General features: G+C 50.7%; 1 protein-coding gene across 1 annotated transcript; it reads left to right on the top strand.

Moving 5' to 3' along the window:
• The first annotated feature begins 5,111 nt into the window (after positions 1 to 5,111).
• LOC132389118 (protein NLRC3-like) lies at positions 5,112 to 16,454 on the top strand. Its single transcript, XM_059961567.1, has 2 exons — positions 5,112 to 6,482; positions 16,239 to 16,454. Exons 1-2 carry the CDS (start codon positions 5,614 to 5,616, stop codon positions 16,327 to 16,329), a joined length of 960 nt encoding a protein of 319 aa, XP_059817550.1. The 5' UTR covers positions 5,112 to 5,613; the 3' UTR covers positions 16,330 to 16,454.
• The last annotated feature ends 4,554 nt before the right edge of the window (positions 16,455 to 21,008 follow it).

The raw sequence follows: 21,008 nt of genomic DNA, 5'->3' as shown, positions 1-21,008 counted from the left end.
CCGCATTCCGCGATAGACTGGAAAGCTCAAAGTCTTTATCTCACTCTGAGAGTCTGAATACGTGTCTTCAAAGGCCTGTTTAGAGTCTATCAGAGTCTGGGAGACAGGGTTTTGTTGTTATTTCACACTGAGAGTCTGAATACGTCTCTTTAGAGGCCTGTTTAGAGACTGTCAGTCTGGGAGACAGGTTTTTGTTGTTATTTCACTCTGAGAGTCTGAATACGTGTCTTTAGAGGCCTGTTTAGAGACTGTCAGAGTCTGGGAGACAGGTTTTGTTGTTATTTCACTCAGAGAGTCTGAATACGTCTCTTCAAAGGCCTGTTTAGAGAATGTCCGAGTCTGGGAGACAGGTTTTTGTTGTTATTTCACTCTGAGAGTCTGGATACGTCTCTTTAGAGGCCTGTTTAGAGACTGTCAGAGTCTGGGAGACAGGTTTTGTTGTTATTTCACTCAGAGAGTCTGAATACGTCTCTTTAGAGGCCTGTTTAGAGACTGTCAGAGTCTGGGAGACAGGTTTTGTTGTTATTTCACTCAGAGAGTCTGAATATGTCTCTTCAAAGGCCTGTTTAGAGACTGGGAGAGTCTGGGAGACAGGTTTTGTTGCTGTGGTTGGAGGAGAGGAAGCAATTTGCAGTTGTCACAACACCTTTTCTGTAGGGCCGAATGTCTGGAGATCTGACAAAACTGAAGCCAGACCATTCCGATTGGAACATCCAACTCCAGCACGGGAAATCTCACACCTCCGATCCAAATTGGAGCCGAGATTTGTTGTTATTCCTCCATAAGACCACAAGACAAGGAAGCAGAATTAGGCCATTCAGCCCATCAGTCTGCTCCGCCATTCCATCATGGCTGATCCCCGATTCCACGCAACACCATACACCTGCCTTCTCGCCATATCCTTTGATGCCCTGACCGATCAGGAACTTCTGCCTTCATTACACCCATGGACTCGGCCTCCACTGCAGTCTGAGCCAGAGCCTTACAGACAGTCATTATTCTCTGGCTCAAAGAGTCCTCCTTACCTGTTGTAAAGGATCGCCCCTCAATTTTGAGGCCCTGGCCCCTAGTTCTGGATGCACCTGCCACAGGAAACATCCTTTCCACATCCACCCTATCTGGTCCTTTCAACATTTTGCAAGTTTAAAAGAGATTCCCTTGCATTCCTTAAAATTCTTCCAATGAGTACTGGCCCAAAGTTGCCAAAACACACCCCATATGTTAACCCCTTCATTCCCGGAATCATCCTCCTGAATCTCCTCGGGACTCTCTCTAATGACCACACATCTTTTCAGAGGTACTGAAAAGCTGTTGACAACACACCTGCAGTGCAGCCTGACTATACAGTCTTGTAAAGGCTCAGCATTTATATTCGATTCTCTTTTTTGCCACCTTTACCACAGACTCGACCTTTAAACTAATCTTCTGTGAGTTTTGCTCGAGGCTCCGATGTCCCTCTGAAGTCGCTCTGCACCTCTGATTCTTGGAACTTCTTCCTATTTAGATAATAGTCCGCTCCTTTCACCAAAATGCATTATCATACATTTCCAACACTGTATTCCATCTGCCACCTTTTAGCCCATTTTCCAATATGTCTCATGTTGCAATCGCACTACCGACCCCTCCACCTATCTCTGTATCATCCGCAAACTTTGCCACAAATACATACATTCAATCATCTAAATCATTGACAAACAATCTGAAAGTCAGCGGTCCCAATACTGATCCGTGCGGAACACCACCGGTCACTGGCAGCCAACCAGAAAAGGCCCCTTTTATTCCCGCTCGCTGTCTGCTGCCTGTCAGCAATTCCACTGCACATACCAGTATCTTTCCTGTGACGCCATAGATTTTTATCTGGTTAAGCAGACTCCTGTGCGGCAGCTTATCAAATGCCTTCTGAAAATCCAAGTAAATGGCATCCACTGACTCCTTTGTCCACCCTGCTTCTTACTTCCAGGATGAATTCCAACAGAAACCATGCTAACTTATATTGTCATTAGTCTCCAAGTCCATCGAAACCTCAAACTTAATAAGAGACTCCAACTCTTTCCCAGTCGCTGAGGTTTGGCTAACTGGCCGATAATTTTCCTTCTTTTGCCTTCCTCCCTTCGTAAAGACCAGAGTGACAGTTGCAATCTTCCAGTCCTCCGGGACCATGCCAGAATAAAGTGATTCTTCAAAGATCATGACCAATCCATCCGTCATCTCTTCAGCAACCTCTCTCAGATCTCTGGGATGCAGTCCATCTGGCCCAGGTGACTTTGCACCTGAAGAGCTTTCAGTATGCCGAGATGTTTTTCTTTTGTGATAGCAATGGCAGTCACTCCTACTGCCTGTCACTCGCAGACTGCTAGCGTCTAGAACAGTGAAGAAATATGCAGAGTGCACATTCTCCAGTGTTCCAGCATGGACTCTCACCTCCCTTTTAATCTTTATGTAACTGAAAGAAAGTGTTTATTATCCTGCTTTATATTATTGGCTTTGCTGTCCTCATATTTCATCTTTTCCCTACTTATAGTTTTTTTAGATGACTATTGTTATCTTGTACGCCCTTTCCTCGGCTTTTATGCAATCCTTAACTTCCATTGTCACCCATGGTTGCCTGCACGTGTCACTTTAGAACTTCTTCCTCCGTGGGCCGTATCCATCCTGCAACTTGAGACCTATTCCAAAAAGCTTCAGCCATCTCCGCTAGTATCCTTCTCCAATCTACCTGGGAAAGCTTCTCTCTCGTGCCTCTGTAATTCGCTTTATTCCATTGCGATACTGATACTGTAAGTTATGCTTCTCCCTCTCAAATGGTATTATGAATTCACTCATATTATGATCACTATCTCTTAATGGTTCTTTTACATTAAGCTCCCTCATAAGATCAGGGTTATTACACAACACCCAATCAAAGACAGCCTTTCACTGAGTTGTCTCAAGCACAAGCTGCTCTGAAACGCAATCGCGTGGGAATTCAATATATTCCCTCTCTTGCAATCTGATTCCTGACGTTCGTTTGACTTTCTTATTCCCCGTGCACATTGAAGTCCTTCATTACAACTGCGTCATTGGCTTTAACACACGCCTTTTCCAACTCCCTTTGCAATCTCAACCCCACACATTCGCTATTTTCAGGCCAATATAGGGTCCCTATAAAGCTTTTTTTTTAACTCTTACAGTTTCCTATCTCCACCCACAAAGCTTCAACATTCTCTAACCCTATGTCACCTCTTTCTACAGATGTGATTCCACCTTGAACCAGCACAGCCACATCACCAACGCCTATGCCTTCCTGCCAGTCCTCTCGATAAGACGTAAATCTTTAAACGTTAAGCTCCCAGCTATGGTCTTCTTTCAGCCACGACTCAGTGATGCCCACGACATCATAATGACCAATCTCTAATTGCGCCAAAAGTTCGTCCACCTTATTCTGAATGTTCCGTGCATTTAAACACAAGGCGTTCAGTCCTGCATCTGCGCCTTTTTGAATGCTGTCTATGCGGTACAATTTAACAGTTTGCTCTCTCTGTATTTGAAAACATTCATTGGCTTGTCCACCCTAACATTCATCTTAAACCCATCATCTACTTGTGAAACTGCTGGTTCATCCACAGCTCTATTGTCCTAGTTCCGGTCCCCCGGCCATTTTAGGGTAAAACACTCCCAACAACTCCAGTAAATCTGCCCATAAGAGTATTGGTCCTCATCGGATTCACATGCAACCCGTGCCTTTTGTACAGCTCCTACCTGCCCCGGAAGTGGTAACAATTATCCAGAAATCTGAATTCCTGCTCCCTGCTCCAAATGCTCTGCCACACATTTTTCTGCCACCTCATTCTATTCCTATTACCACTGTCGGGTGGCACAGGCAGCAATCCTGAGATCACTACTTTTGAGTTCCTGCTCCTCAGCTTTTTTCCTAACCCCCTGTGTTCTGTTTTCCAGACCTCCTCCCTTTTCTCTTCCCTACGTTGTTGTTACCAATGCTTGTCACAACTTCTGACTGCTCAACCTCCCTTCTCAGGATATTGTGAACGTGTCCAGAAACATTTCGGACAATGGCACCTGAGAGGCAAAGTGCCATCGGTGTCCACAGAATTGCCTGCCTGTCCTCCTGACTTCAGAGTTCCCCATTACCACTGCCATCCTCTTCAGCTTCCTGCTCTTCCGCACATCACCGGGGAATTGCCTGGGTTCATGTACCAGCTCCTCAGAGAATAAGAGACTGTAGACCAGTGTGGGGTGTGTTACATCGTGACTGGCTCAGCCTGGAAAAGGAAACTGAAATTATGTTCCTTTTCTGAGGCGCAGTACTGACAGCTTAATCCTAAAGGAGTGTCAAGCACATGGGGTCCATTGTGAGAGAAGTAAAAGTCAGTAGAACAAGTAAATGCCCCCTCCCCCACCGTTACCCCTGCAGGGTTGCACAGTTCAGCAGAAGCTGAGCAGTGAAAGCAGTGGAACCACCCGCTCCACACAACACTCTCCTCTCCAGAATCACGTGTGCACTTGGTCCTCGCTGGAACACCGGGGAATCTGCAAACTACCAACAGAGGGGAGAGTGGAGCCTTTAACAGCGGATCTGAGTCAGATCAGAAATGTTTCTGGGCCGTCGTTCACTTTCAAACACTCTAATCTCTGATCACCCGATTTCACCCAAACAGTGTCTTTAACGAGTATATGTCGGGAGCTCCATGTTCATCAGATCAGGCATTGACAACCTATTTCTTTCCGTCATAAGATGTTCAACAGAAACACAAGGAGACTCTGCGGACAGAGACTGAAAAACTGAGAGTGAACACGATCCTGATGAGGGAGAAGGTGAAGGTTTTCCAGCTGGTTGATCGATACGCTGAGCTCACGGTCATTTCTACTGTTCGAGATCGGACACTGGTGGAACATGAGCTGCTGGCAAGAGGCAGAGACCACGAGGAGTGGAGAGAAAAAGATCTCCGTAGTAAGCTGGAAAAAATCCGTACTGATCAGTTATTCAAGAAGAGCTTTGTTCAAAAATTGCAAAGATATTTCTTTGGAAACAAATCAGGGATGTCCGCAGCAGTGGCCGGAGTCCCAGGGATCGGGAAAACAACAATGGTACAAAAGATTGTTTACAACTGGGCCACGGGGAAGATATACCAACAATTCCAGTTTGTCTTCAGTTTCAAATTCCGGGATTTAAACACCATTAACTGCAGAATAAACCTGAAGGAACTGATTCTGCATCATTATCCCTACTTTGGGAATATCCTGGGAGAGGTCTGGAAACACACAGAGGGACTGCTGTTCATATTCGACGGATTGGATGAATTCAAGGACAAAATCAACTTTGTTGATGGTCGGAGAGACACAGAATCACAGGACACAGATCCTGAATTCAAGTGCAATGTGTCTGATATTGTGTACAGTTTAATCCAGGGCAAGCTGCTCCCAGGGTGTTCAGTGCTGGTGACCACCCGCCCCACTGCGTTATATTTATTGGAAAAGGCGGATATCAGTGTCTGGGCTGAAATCCTGGGATTTGTTGGTGAGGAACGGAAGGAATATTTCATCAGGTATTTTGAAGATCAGACGGAGGCAGAAGCAGTTTTCAAACACGTGGTGGAGAATGAGATCCTGTACACCATGAGCTACAACCCCTCCTACTGCTGGATCCTCGCTCTGGCACTGGGCCCCTTCTTCACACAAAGAGTCAGGGACCCGCAGCGAGTTCCCAAGACCATCACCCAACTGTACTCCTACTATATTTACAACATCCTGAAAAACCATGGCCGTGAGATTGAGAACCCCCGTGATGTGTTACTCAGGGTTGGTCAGATGGCCTTCAGAGGAGTGTCCGAGAAGAAGATTGTGTTTACAGGTGGAGATTTGATCAACTACAATCTGCAGCCTTCCCAGTTCCTGTCCGGGTTCCTGATGGAGCTTTTGGAGAGAGAGGATTCTGCCCGGAGCGTGGTGTACACATTCCCACACCTCACCATCCAAGAGTTTGTAGCTGCAGTCGCACAATTCCTGAATCCACATCCCGGGAATATCCTGAAATTCCTCACTGGAGCCCACAACACGACCGATGGGCGATTTGAGGTATTTCTCCGTTTTGTTGCTGGTCTCTCCAACCCAATGACAGCTCGGGGCCTGGTGGAGTTTCTGGGTCCATTTCCTCATGAAACAACCTGCCGGGTGATTGACTGGGTGAAGGAGGAGGTTAAACGCCAGAGTGGAAACACGGAGAGTGAAGCTGGTAAAAGGAGCCTCCTGAACACATTGCACTACCTGTTTGAGTCTCAGAATCGTGGACTGGCTCAGGCCGCTCTGGGATCTGTGGAAAGGTTTTCACTCAGTGGAATGACACTGACCCCGATTGACTGCGCGGTCCTGTCTCATGTCATCGGACTCTGTGATACAATAAAACAGCTCGACCTGGAGAACTGCCACATTCAGTATGAGGGAATACAGCGGCTGGGACCCGGGTTGCACAAGTGCCAGGAGTTGAGGTAACTTGATTTATCTCTCACTCTGATCTGTGAAACTGTTCCACCGTGTTGTTTCAATGTAAAGGAATTTTGGTAAATTTGTAGTAAATCAGATTGTGAAGAATTGTGACAAATGCCCAGGGGATCAGTCAGTAATTCCCCAAGGACGGGAGGGTTCTGTGGTTCCTTGTGAAGGGATTTTGGAGACTTCATCAGATCAGTGAACAATGACCATTGGTTTAATGGTAGTAAATCACAGGAATGGCCGTGTTTCTCGCTGCCTGTGACACGTCCATTGACAATGTTCCTTCTCACTGTTACTGACACCCAGACCGACACTGACTGCAACAGGTGGGTCAGAGATTCACAACCCCTTCCCGGTGAGGGACAAGAGACCGTCAGCAGACTGTCCCAGTGAGAAGGAAAGAAATACCATTGTGAGATTGTCCTCCCACTGCCCTTCCCCGTGTGTGACTTTGCTCACTTCCAGATACACAAAGAGCGAGGGCGCATCTCCTCTGGGTCTCTGTTCAGACCCAACACACACGTACAAAAAATGTCTGCGTCCTCTCGTCTTGTAGGATTATCGTTTACCATTGGAATCCTCCTGTGGGACTTCTCATCCCAATCTCCCTTCCATTCTTTGGAATCTCGCCCCCATCCCCATTCCTCCCGTGGGCTCTCTATTACTCTTTCCTCATCCTCCTGTGGGATGTCTTGTCCACACACCCCACCACCCTTCCTGTGAGATCTCTCTTCCCTATCCCCCTTTCTTTTGTGGGATCTCTCCTCCCGATCCCTCTTCCTCCTGTGGGATCTCTCTTCCCCATCCCCCTTGCTCCTGTGAGATCGCTCTTCCCCATCCCCCTTCCTTCTATGGATTTCTCTTCCCTATCCCTTCCTGCTGTTGGAATTCTCTTCCCCATACCCTTTCCTCCTGTGGGATCTCTCTCCCCCAACGAATTCTTCCTGTCGGATCTCTCTTTGGCATGCCCCATTGTCCTGTGGAATTTCTCTTCCCCGACCCCCTTCCTCCTGTGAGATTTCTCTTCCCAATCCCACATCCTCCTGTGGGAACTCTGTTCCACATCCCTCTTCCTCCTGGCCGATCTCTTAACCCCTTCCCCCTTCATCCTGTTTATTTTCTGTCTATATCCCCCTTCCTCCTGTGGGATCTCTCTTCCCCATGCCTCATCCTCCTGTGGGATCTCTCTTCCACACTCCCATGCCGGCTGTGGGATCTCCCTTCCCCATCCCCCGACCTCCTGTGGGATCTCTTCCCCATCCCCATTCCCCTTTTGCTTGTGGGAACTCTCCTCCCCATAGAATCATAAAATCATAGAACACTACAGCACAGAAAACAAGCCATTCGGTCCTTCTAGTCTGTACCGAAACCTTATTCCGCTAGTTCCATTGACCTGCTCCCAGTCCATAACCCTCCAGTCCTCTCCCATCCATGTATCTATCCAATTTATTCTTAAAGCTTAAGAGTGAGTCCATATTTTCCTCATCAGATGGCAGCTCGTTCCACACTCTCACCACCCTCTGAGTGAATTTCCTCCTAATGCTCCCCCTAAACCTTTCCCCTTTCACGCTGAAGCCATGTCTTCTCATATTTATCTCTCCTAATCTATGTGGAAAGAGCCTATTCGCATTTACCCTGTCTATACCCTCATAATATTGTAAACCTCTATCAAATCTCCCCTCATTCTTCTATGCTCCAAGGAATAAATTCCTAACCTGCTCAATCCTTCCTTGTAACTCAACTCCTGAAGACCCAGCAACATCCTAGTAAATCTTCTCTGCACTCTTTCAACCTTACTGATATCCTTCCTATAGTTCAGTGACCAGAACTGCACACAATACTCCAAATTTGGCCTCACCAATGTTTTAGACAACCTCACCATAATATTCGAACTCCTATACTCATTACTTTGATTTATGAATGCCAGGGTGGCAAAAGTCTTTTTTACAACCCTGTCTACCTGTGAAGCCACTTTCAGAGTCTTATGTATCTGAACCCCCGGATCCCTCTGTTCCTCCGCACTCTTCAGTGCCCTACCGTTTATCGTGTATGTCGTACCTTGATTTGTCCTTCCAAAATGGAACACCTCACACTTGTCTGCATTAAATTCCATCTGCCATTTTCTGGCCCATTCTTCCAGTTGGTTCAGATCCCTCTGCAAGCTTTAAAAGCCTTCCTCGCTGTCCACAATGCCTACATCTTAGTGTCATCCGCAAACCTGCTGATCCAATTTATCACATTATCATCTAGATCATTGATACAGACAACAAACAACGATGGTCCCAGCCCAGATCCCTGAGACACACCACTAGTCACAGGCCTCCAGTCTGAGAAACAATCATCCACTACCATTCTCTGTCTTCTCCCACACAGCCAATTCAAATCCAGTTTACAATCTCTCCATGGATACCTAGTGTCTGGACTTTAGAACTAACCTCTTATGTGGGACCTTGTCAAAGGCCTTACAAAAGTCAATGTAGACAACATCCACAGCCTTTCCTTCATATGCATTCTTGGTAACCTCCTCGAAAAACACTACAAGATTCATTAAACATGGTCTACCACACACAAATCCATGCTGACTATCTTTAATCAGCCCTTGGCTGTCCGAATCCTTGTATATCCGATCTCTCAGAACAACTTCTGATAATATACCTATTACTGATGTCAGGCTCACTGGGCTGTCCCGTCTACGCACAGCTGTGATATTCCCCTGACAGGTAATGTCACTTCTCATCCTTTCATCCCTCCCCACATCACGTCTGAAACAATGGAAACCCGGAACATGAAGCTGCCAGTCCTGCCCCTCCTGCAAACCAAGTCTTACTAATAGCAATAATGTCGAAATCATCATGAGCCAATCCACAACCTAAACTCATCTGCCTTCCACACAATTCTCCTTGCATTGAAATAGATGCAACTGAGAACATTTCTATCACATACAAACAATTGATATCTGTCTATATAAGCAGTCCTCGCATGACCCTTATCCTCCACCACCTCACTATCTTCTCGAAAACTCTGGTTCCCCTCCCCCTGCAACCTTGTTTAAAACCCCCGGAGCAGAACTTGCTAACCTACTGGCAAGGATGTTAATCCCCTCCAGTTCAGGTGCAAACTGTCCAATTCGAACTGGTCCCACCTCCCCTGGAAGAAAGCCCAATTGTCCAGAAACATGAACCCCTCCCTCATGCACCATCCCCTCAGCCACGTATTTAGCTGCATTATCTTCCTATTTCTAGCCTCACTAGCACGTGGCATGGGTAGCAATCCTCCTGTGAGATCTCGCTTTCCCATCCCCCTTTCATCCTCTGGGCTCTCTGTTCCCACTCCCCCATCCTTCCAACTGTTGGATCTCTCCTCAGTATCCACCTTCCTCCTGTGGATCCCTCATCCCCATCCCCCTTCCTCCTGTGGGATCTCTCTTCCACATCCCTCATCCTGCTGTAGGATATCTCTTCCAAATCCCCATTCCTCCTGTGGGATTTATACTCTCCACCCTTTTATTCCTATGTGATCTCTCATCCCCATCCCATTTCCTATTGTGGGATCTCTCTTTCCCATTCCCCTTCCTCCTGTGGGATCTCTCCTCCCCGTCCCCCTTCCTCCTGTGGGATCTCTCCTCCCCGTCCCCCTTCCTCATGTGGGATCTCTCCTCCCCGTCCCCCTTCCCCCTGTGGGATCTCTCCTCCCCGTCCCCCTTCCTCCTGTGGGATCTCTCCTCCTCGCCCCCCTTCCTCCTGTGGGATCTCTCCTCCCCGTCCACCTTCCTCCTGTGGGATCTCTCCTCCCCGTCCCCCTTCCCCCTGTGGGATCTCTCTTCCACGTCCTCCTTCCCCCTGGCCGATCTCTCAAGCCCTTCCCCCTTCATCCTGTTTAATGCCTCTCTCTCTGCTCCCCTTCCTCCCTTGGGATATCCCTTCCCCATCCCCTTCTTCCTGTGGGATCCCCTCCCCATCCCCTCTCCTCCAGTGGTATCCGGTCCCATCCCTCTTCCTCCGGTGGGATCATTTTCCCCTTCCCTTTTCCTCCTATGGGATGTCTCTTCCCCATCCCCCTTCCCCCGGCGAGTTCTCTCTACCCCTTCCCACATCCCCCTGTGGGATATCACTTCCCCATCTCCCTCCTGTGTGATCTCTGCTCCCCATCCCCCTTCCTCCTGTGAGGTCTCTCTTCCCCATCCCCTTTCCCCCTGTGGGATATCACTTCCCCATCTCCCTCCTGTGGGATCTCCCCCATCCCCTTTCCTCCTGTGGGATATCCCTTCCCCATCTCCCTTCCTCCTGTGGGAGCTCTCTTCCCATTCGTCCTTCTGCCTGAGTGAACTCTCCTCCCCACACCCCTTCATAGAATCATAAAATCATAAAACACCAGCGCACAGAAAACAAGCTATTCGGCCCTTCTGCTTTGTGCCGAATCTCTATTCCGCTTGTCCCATTGACCTGTACCCAGTCCATAACCTTCCAGTCCTCTCCCATCCATACATCTATCCAATTTATTTTTAACACTTAAGAGTGATTCCGCATTTTCTACATCAGATGGCAGCTTGTTCCACACTCTCACTACTCTCTCAGTGAAGAATTTCCCCCTAAACCTTTCCCCTTTCACTCTGAACCAAGTCCTCCTGTAATTTATCTCTCCTAATCTATGTGAAAGAGACTATTTGCATTTACCCTGACTATACCCCTCAGAGTTTTGTAAACCTCGTTGAAATCTCCCCGCATTCTTCTGCGCTCCAAGGAATAAAGTCCTAACCTGTTCAATCTTTCCTTGTAACTCAACTCCTGAAGATCGGGCAACATCCTAGTAAATCTTCTCTGCACTTGTTCAACCTTACTGATATCCTTCCTTTAGTTCAGTGACCAGAACTGCACACAATACTCCATATTTGGCCTCACCAATGTCTCATACAACCTCACCATAATATTCCAACTCCTATACTCAACTTTGATTTATGAATGCCAGGATGCCAAAAGCCTTCTTTACAACCCTGTCTACCTGTGATGCCACTTTCTGGGAATTATGTATCTGAACTCCCAGGTCCCTTTGTTCCTCCGCACTCCTCAGTGCCCTACCATTTACTGTGTATGTCATACCTTGATTTGTCCTTCCAAAATGCAACACCTCACACTTGTCTGCATTAAAGTGGTGAATAGTGGTGTGCCTCAGGGATCTGTACTGGGTCCAATCTTGTTTGTCATATACATTAATGATCTGGATGATGGGGTGGTAAATTGGATTAGTAAGTATGCAGATAATACTAAGATAGGTGACATTGTGGATAATGAAGGTTTTCAAAGCTTGTTGTACAGAGATTTAGGCCAGTTAGAAGAGTGGGCTGAAAGATGGCAGATGGAGTTTAATGCTGATATGTGTGAGGTGATACATTTTGGGAGGAGTAATCCAAAAATGACATATATGGTAAATGGTAGGGCACTGAGGAATGCAGCAGAACAGAGTGATCAAGGGATAATGGTGCAGAGTTCCCTGAAGGTGGAATCTCATGTGGATAGGGTGCTGAAGAAAGCTTTTGGTATACTGGCCTTTATAAATCAGAGCATTGAGTATAGGAGTTGGGATGTAACGTTAAAATTGTACAAGGCATTGGTGAGCCCAAATTTGGAGTATTGTGTACTGTTCTGGTCACTGAATTATAGGAAAGATGTCAACAAAATAGAGAGAGTACAGAGTAAATTTACTAGAATGTTACCTGGGTTTCAGCACCTAATGAACAAGCTAGGTCTTTATTCTTTGGAGCATAGAAGGTTGAGGGGGGACTTGATAGAGGTATTTACAATTATGAGGGGGATAGATAGAGCTGACATGGGTAGTCTTTTTTCCATTGAGAATAGGGGAGATTCGAATAAGAGGGAATGAGTTGAGAGTGAAAGGGCAAAAGTTTAGGGGTAACACAAGGGAGAACTTCTTTACTCAGAGAGTGGTAGCTGTGTGGAACGAGCTTCCAGTAGAAGTGGTAAAGGCGGGTTTGATTTTGTCATTTAAAAAAAATTGGATAGGTATATGGACAGGAAAGGAATGAAATGGGGGGTTATGGGCTGAGTGCAGGTAGGTGGGACTAGGTGAGAATAAGCATTCGGCACAGACCAGAAAGGCCGAGATGGCCTGCTTCCCTGCTGTAATCGTTATCTGGTTATATGTCATATGTTATAAATTCCATCTGCCATTTTCTGGCCCATTTTTCCAGTTGGTGCAGATCCCTCTGCAAGCTTTGAAAGCCTTCCTCGCTGTCCACAACACCTCTAACTTAGTGTCATCAGCAAACCTGCTGATCCAATTTATCACATTATCATCCAGATCATTGATGCAGACTACAAACAACGATGGTCCCAGCACAGATCCCTGAGACACAGCACTAGTCACAGGCCTCCAGTCTGAGAAGCAATCATCCACTACCACTCTCTGTCTTCTCCCACACAGCCAATTTGAATCCAGTTTACAATCTCTCCATGGATACCTAGTGTCTGAACCTTCTGAACTAACCTCTTATGTGGGACCTTGTCAAAGGCCTTACTAAAGTCCATGTAGACAACATCCACAGCCTTTCCTTCCCATCCTCGACAAACACTACAAGATTCATTAAACATGATCTAACATGAAAGCCATGTTGACTATCTTTTATCAGCCCTTGGCTGTCCAAATCCTTGCATATCCGAACTCTCAGAACACCTTCTGATAAATTACCTGTTACGGATGTCAGGCTCACTGGCCTGTAATTACCTGGTGTACTTTTGGAGCCTTTTTCAAACAACGGAACAACATGAGCTACCCTCCAATCCTCCGGCACCGCACCCCTGGCTGAGGACATTTTAAATATTTCTGCCAGGGCCCCTGCAATTTCTACACCAGTCTCTCTCAAGGTCCGAGGGAATATCATGGCAGTTCTGGGGGATTAATCTACCTTTATTCACTGTAAGGCAGCAAGCAGCTTCTCCTCTTTAATCTCTATATGTTCCATGACACTACTGGTTGTTTCCCTTAATTCCATATCCGCTATGCCAGTTTCCTGAGTAAACACTGACGCAAAAAAACTGTTTAAGATCTCCCCCATCTCGTGAGGCTCCACACAGAGACGACCACTCTGATCTTCTAGGGGACCAATTTTGTCCTTTACTATCCTTTTACTCTTAATATACTGGTAGAAACCCTTCGGGTTTACCTTCACATTATCTGCCAAAGCAACCTCATGTCTTCTTTTTGCCTTCCTGATTTCCTTCTTTAGTATTTGCTTACATTTTCTATACTCTTCAAGTACCTCATTTGTTCCTTGTTTCCTATAGCTGCTAAACACCTACTTAAGCAGATCGCCAATATCCCTTGAAAACCAAGGCTCCCTCTGCCTGTTAACTCTGCCTTTAATCCTGGCAGGAACATGCAAACTCTGCACTCTCAAAATTTCACCCTTGAAGGCGTTCCACTTACTGAACACATCCTTGCCAGAAAACAACTTATCCCAATCCACTCTTCCCAGATCCTCTCTCATTTCCACAAAATTGGCCCTTCTCCAATTCAGAACCTTAACTGGCGGACCAGTCCTATCCTTATCCATAATTATCTTGAAACTAATGACATTATGGTCACTGGACCCAAAATGTTCACCTACACATACTTCTGTCGCCTGACCTGTCTGGTTACTTAATAGGAGATCAGGTACTGCACCCTCTCTCGTTGATACCTCAATATATTGATTTAGAAAACTTTCCTGACACATTTGACAAACGCAACGCCATCTAACCCTTTCCCAGAATGGGAGTCCCTGTCAATATGTGGAAAGTTAAAATCCCCGACGATTACAACTTTCTGTTTCTTACATTGGTGTGCTACCTCTCTACAGATTTGCTCCTCGAATTCTCTCTGACTACTGGGCGGTCTATAATACAACCCTATTAGTGTGCTCACATCTTTCCCGTTCCTCAGCTCCACCCATATGGCCTCTGTAGACGAACCCTCCGGGCTGTCCCGTCTACGCACAGCTGTGATATTCTCCCTGACTGGTAATGCCACTCCGCCCCCTTTCATCCCTCCCCACTATCACATCTGAAACAATGGAAACCCGGAACATGAAGCTGCCAGTCCTGACCCTCCTGCAAACCAAGTCTTACTAATAGCAATAATGTCGATATCATCGTGCCAATCCACGATCTAAACTCATCTGCCTTACCTGCAATACTCCTTGCATTGAAATAGATGCACCTGAGAACATTTCTATCACATACAAACCATTGATATCTGTCTATACAAGCAGTCCTCGCATGACCCTTATCCTCCACCACCTCCCTATCTGCTCTAACACTCTGGTTCCCCTCCCCCTGCAACCTTGTTTAAAACCCCCGGAGCAGAGCTTGCTAACCTACCGACAAGGATGTTAGTCCCCTCCAATTCAGGTGCAAACTGTCCAATTCGAACTGGTCCCACCTCCCCTGGAAGAAAGCCCAATTGTCCAGAAACGTGAACCCCTCCCTCATGCACCATCCCCTCAGCCACGTATTTAGCTGCATTATCTTCCTATTTCTAGCCTCACTAGCACGTGGCATGGGTAGCAATCCTCCTGTGAGATCTCGCTTTCCCATCCCCCTTTCATCCTCTGGGCTCTCTGTTCCCACTCCCCCATCCTTCCAACTGTTGGATCTCTCCTCAGCATCCCCTTTCCTCCTATGGGATCTCTCCTACTCATCCCCCAACCTCCTGTTTGATCTCACTTCCCCACCCACTTCCTCCTGTCTCATCTCTCTTCCCCATGCCCCATCATCCTATGTGATCTCTCTTACCCATTCCCCTTCCTTCTGTGGGATTTCTCTCCCCCATCCACTTTCATCCTGTGGGATCTCTCATCCCCATCCCCCTTCCTCTGGTGGTATCTCTCTCTCCCATCCCCCTTCCTCCTTTGGGATCTCTTCCCCATTACCCTTCCTCCTGTGGGATCTCTCTTCCCTATCCCCCTTCCTCCTGTGGGATCTCTCTTCCCCATCTCCCTTCCTCCTGTGGGATCTCTCTTCCCCATCTCACTTCCTCCTGTGGGATCTCTCTTCCCTATCCCCCTTCCTCCTGTGGGATCTCTTCCCCATTACCCTTCCTCCTGTGGGATCTCTCTTCCCCATCCCCTTCCTCCTGTGGGATCTCTCTTCCCTATCCCCCTTCCTCCTGTGGGATCTCTTCCCCATCTCCCTTCCTCCTGTGGGATCTCTCTTCCCCATCTCACTTCCTCCTGTGGGATCTCTCTTCCCTATCCCACTTCCTCCTGTGGGATCTCTCTTCCCAATCCCCCTTCCTCCTGTGGGATCTCTCTTCCCCATCCCCCTTCCTCCTGTGGGATCTCTTCCCCCCGTCCCCCTTCCTCCTGTGGGATCTCTCTTCCCCATCCCCCTTCCTCCTCTGGGATCTCTTCCCCAACCCCCTACCTCCTGTGGGATCTCTCTTCCACATCGCTTTAGCTTAGGTGGGTCTATTTCGCTGTGTCCCATTGACATTTCTGCATTTCAGTCAGAAACACTTTTCTCTCCATCGGGGAATGGGACAGAATATGTGGGGTTTAGAGGGTTTAGAGGGACAGACGAAATTACCGACATTCGGTAAATACACTGGAGCTGGGCAGTGAGGGACAATGACAGTGATGGGAACTCCGATCAGTGATTTACTGGACAGTTTAATGTTTCCTGAAATATCCGAGTGAGAGAAATTCCCCCAGACCCACGGTTTGAATCACTTTGTTTATCAATCTGTCTGTTTGTGTTTAGACTTGGGCGGAATGAACAGGGAGATTCAGGAGTGAAACTGGTGTCTGCGGCTCTGAGGAACCCGGAGTGTAAAATACAGAAACTGTGGTAAGTACCAGACTGTGGGAGATTGTGTTTACAGTCACTGGGTGTCTGACACTGAACATTAATGTGATCAGCAGAAACATAGAAAACATACAGGACAATACAGGCCCTTCGGCCCACAAAGCTGTGCTGAACATGTTTCTACCTTAGAATTACCTCGATTTTACCCATAGCCCTCTATATTTCTAAGCTCCATGTAGCCATCCTGGAGTTTAAAATTTTCGCCTCCAGCAGCCCATTCTTAAAACTATGCCCTCTCGTGCTAGCCATTTCAGCCCTGGGGAGAAGACTCTGACGAACCACACGATCAATGCCTCTCATTATCTTGTACACCACTATCAAATCACCTCTCATACTCCGTCACTCCAAGAGAACAGGCCGAGTTCACTCAACCTGTTCTCATAAGGCATGCTCCCCAATCCAGGCAACATCCCTGCAAATCTCCTCTGCACCCTGTCTATGGTTTCCACATTTCACATCCTCCTCCTCGGAGATTGCTACCCAATCCTCTTCTACCTGTGGGAGCTTTCTTCCACATCCCCCTTCCTCCTGTAGGATCTCTCTTCCCCATCCCCATTCCTCCTGTGGGATCTCTCTTCCCCATCCCCCTTCCTCCTGTGGGGTCTCTCCTCCTCGTCCCCCTTCCTCCTGTGGGGTCTCTCCTCCCCGTCCCCCTTCCTCCTGTGGGATCTCTTCTCCCCCGTCCACTTTCCTCTTGTGGGATCTCTCTTCCCCGTCCCCCTTCCTCCTGTGGGATCGCTCCTCCCCGTCCCCCTTCCTTATGTGGGATCTCCACTTCCCGTCCCCCTTCCTCCTGTGGGATATCCCCTCCCCGGCCCCTTCCTCCTGTAGGATCTCTCCTCCCCGTCCCCCTTCCTGCTGTGGGATCTCCCCTCCCCGTCCCCCTTCCTCCTGTTGGATCTCCCCTCCCCGTCCCCATTCCTCCTGTGGGATCTCCTCCCCGTCCCCCTTCCTCCTGTGGGATCTCCGCTCCCCGTCCCCCTTCCTCCTGTGGGATCTCCCCTCCCCGTCCCCTTCCCCCTGTGGGGTCTCTCGGCCCCCTCCCCCTTCCCCCTGTGGGATCTCTCGGCCCCGTCCCCCTTCCCACTGTGGGATCTCTCGGCCCCGTCCCCCTTCCTCCTGTGGGATTTATCCCCCGTCCCCATTCCTCCTGTGGGATCTCTCCACCCCGTCCTCATTCCTCCTGTGGGATCTCTTCTCCCCGTCCCCCTTCCTCTTGTACGATCTCTCCTCCCCGTCCCCCTTCCTCCTGTGGGATCTCCTCCCCGTCCCCCTTCCTCCTGTGGGATCTCCTCCCCGTCCCCCTTCCTGCTGTCGGATCTCTGCACCCCGTCCCCCTTCCTCCTGTGGGATCTCTGCTCCCCGTCCCTCTTCCTCCTGTGGGATCTCTCCTCCCCATCCCCCTTTCTCCTGTGGGATCTCTCCTCCCCGTCCCCCTTTCTCCTGTGGGATCTCTTCTCCCCCGTCCACTTTTCTCCTGTGGGATCGCTCTTCCCCGTCCCCCTTCCTCCTGTGGGATCGCTCCTCCCCGTCCCCCTTCCTTCTGTGGGATCTCTCCTCCCCATCCCACTTCCTCCTCTGGGATCTCCACTCCCCGTCCCCCTTCCTCCTGTTGGAACTCCCCTCCACATCCCCCTTCCTCCAGTGGGATCTCCCCTTCCCGTCCCACTTCCTCCCGTGGGATCTCTCCTCCCCATCCCCCTTCCTCAAGTGGGATCTCCCCTCCCCGTCCCCCTTCCTCCTGTGGGAGCTCCTCCCCGTTCCCCTTCCTCCTGTGGGATCTCCACTCCCCGTCTCCCTTCCCCCTGTGGGGTCTCTCGGCCCCCTCCCCCTTCCCCCTGTGGGGTCTCCCGGCCCCTTCCCCCTTCTCACTGTGGGATCTCTTGGACCCCTCCCCCTTCTCACTGTGGGATCTCTTCCCCGTCCACATTCCTCCTGTGGGATCTCTCCTCCCCGTCCCCCTTCCTCTTGTACGATCTCTCCTCCCCGTCCCCCTTCCTCCTGTGGGGTCTCTCCTCCCCATCACCCCTCATCCTGTGGGATCATTCCCTCCCCGTCCCCCTTCCTCCTGTGGGATCTCCCCTCCCCGTCCCCCTTCCTCCTGTGGGATCTCCCCTGCCCGTCCCCCTTCCTCCTGTGGGATCTCCCCTCCCCGTCCCCCATCCTCCTGTGGGATCTCTTCTCCCCCGTCCACTTTCCTCCTGTGGGATCGCTCTTCCCCGTCCCCTTCCTCCTGTGGGATCGCTCCTCCCCGTCCCCCTTCCTTCTGTGGGATCTCTCCTGCCCGTCCCCCTTCCTCCTGTGGGATCTCTGCTCCCCGTCCCCCTTCCTCCTGTGGGATCTCTTCCCCCCGTCCCCCTTCCTCCTGTGGGATCGCTCTTCCCCGTCCCCTTCCTCCTGTGGGATCGCTCCTCCCCGTCCCCCTTCCTTCTGTGGGATCTCTCCTGCCCGTCCCCCTTCCTCCTGTGGGATCTCCACTCCCCGTCCCCCTTCCTCCTGTTGGAACTCCCCTCCACATCCCCCTTCCTCCAGTGGGATCTCCCCTTCCCGTCCCACTTCCTCCCGTGGGATCTCTCCTCCCCATCCCCCATCCTCCTGTGGGATCTCTCCTCCCCGTCACCCCTTATCCTGTGGGATCTCTCCTCCCATTCCCCCTTCCTCCTGTGGGGTCTCTCGGCCCCGTCCCCCTTTCTCCTGTGCGATCTCTCGTCCCCGTCCCCCTTCCTCCTGTACGATCTCTCGTCCCCGTCCCCCTTCCTCCTGTACGATCTCTCGTCCCCGTCCCCCTTCCACCTGTGGGGCATCTCCTCCCTGTCCCCCTTCCTCCAGTGGGATCTCTCCTGCCCGTCCCCCTTCCTCCTGTGGGATCTCTGCTCCCCGTCCCCCTTCCTCCAGTGGGATCTCTCCTCCCCATCCCCCTTTCTCCTGTGGGGTCTCTCTTCCCCGTCCCCCTTTCTCCTGTGGGATCTCTCCTCCCCGTCCCCCTTTCTCCTGTGTGATCTCTCCACCCCGTCCCCCTTTCTCCTGTGGAATCTCTTCTCCCCCGTCCACTTTTCTCCTGTGGGATCGCTCTTCCCCATCCCACTTTCTCCTGTGGGATCTCTCCTCACCGTCCCCCTTCCTCCTGTGGGGTCTCTCGGCCCACTCCCCCTTCGTCCTTTGGGGTCTCCCGGCCCCTTCCCCCTTCTCACTGTGGGATCTCTTGGACCCCTCCCCCTTCTCACTGTGGGATCTCTCCCTCGTCCACATTCCTCCTGTGGGATCTCTCCTCCCCGTCCACATTCCTCCTGTGGTACCTCTCCTCCCCGTCCCCCTTCCTCCTGTGGGGTCTCTTCCCCGTCACCCCTCATCCTGTGGGATCATTCCCTCCCCGTCCCCCTTCCTCCTGTGGGATCTCCCCTCCCCGTCCCCCTTCCTCCTGTGGGATCTCCCCTGCCCGTCCCCCTTCCTCCTGTGGGATCTCCCCTCCCCGTCCCCCATCCTCCTGTGGGATCTCTTCTCCCCCGTCCCCCTTCCTCCTGTGGGATCGCTCCTACCCGTCCCCCTACCTTCTGTGTGATCTCTCCTGCCTGTCCCCCTTCCTCCTGTGGGATCTCTGATCCCCGTCCCCCTTCCTCCTGTGGGATCTCTCCTCCCCGTCCCCCTTTCTCCTGTGGGATCTCTCCTCCCCATCCCCCTTCCTCTTGTGGGATCTCCCCTCCCCATCCCCCTTCCTCTTGTTGGATCTCCCCTCCACATCCCCCTTCCTCCTGTGGGATCGCTCCTCCCCGTCCCCCTTCCTTCTGTGAGATCTCTCCTCCCCATCCCACTTCCTCCTGTGGGATCTCCCCTCCCCGTCCCCCTTCCTCTTGTTGGATCTCCCCTCCACATCCCCCTTCCTCCAGTGGGATCTCCCCTTCCCGTCCCCCTTCCTCCCGTGGGATCTCTCCTGCCCGTCCCCCTTCCTCCTGTGGGATCTCTGCTCCCCGTCCCCCTTCCTCCTGTGGGATCTCTGCTCCCCGTCCCCCTTCCTCCAGTGGGATCTCTCCTCCCCGTCCCCCTTTCTCCTGTGGGGTCTCTCTTCCCCGTCCCCCTTTCTCCTGTGGGATCTCTCCTCCCCGTCCCCCTTTCTCCTGTGGGATCTCTCCACCCCGTCCCCCTTTCTCCTGTGGAATCTCTTCTCCCCCGTCCACTTTTCTCCTGTGGGATCGCTCTTCCCCATCCCACTTTCTCCTGTGGGATCTCTCCTCACCGTCCCCCTTCCTCCTGTGGGGTCTCTCGGCCCCCTCCCCCTTCGTCCTTTGGGGTCTCCCGGCCCCTTCCCCCTTCTCACTGTGGGATCTCTTGGACCCCTCCCCCTTCTCACTGTGGGATCTCTCCCTCGTCCACATTCCTCCTGTGGGATCTCTCCTCCCCGTCCACATTCCTCCTGTGGTACCTCTCCTCCCCGTCCCCCTTCCTCCTGTGGGGTCTCTTCCCCGTCACCCCTCATCCTGTGGGATCATTCCCTCCCCGTCCCCCTTCCTCCTGTGGGATCTCCCCTCCCCGTCCCCCTTCCTCCTGTGGGATCTCCCCTGCCCGTCCCCCTTCCTCCTGTGGGATCTCCCCTCCCCGTCCCCCATCCTCCTGTGGGATCTCTTCTCCCCCGTCCCCCTTCCTCCTGTGGGATCGCTCCTACCCGTCCCC

This window comes from Hypanus sabinus, unplaced genomic scaffold (assembly GCF_030144855.1).
Source record: "Hypanus sabinus isolate sHypSab1 unplaced genomic scaffold, sHypSab1.hap1 scaffold_476, whole genome shotgun sequence".
Taxonomy (NCBI): domain Eukaryota; kingdom Metazoa; phylum Chordata; class Chondrichthyes; order Myliobatiformes; family Dasyatidae; genus Hypanus; species Hypanus sabinus.
Note: the sequence above shows the minus strand (reverse complement) of the source record. Positions and strands in the feature narration are given on the sequence as shown.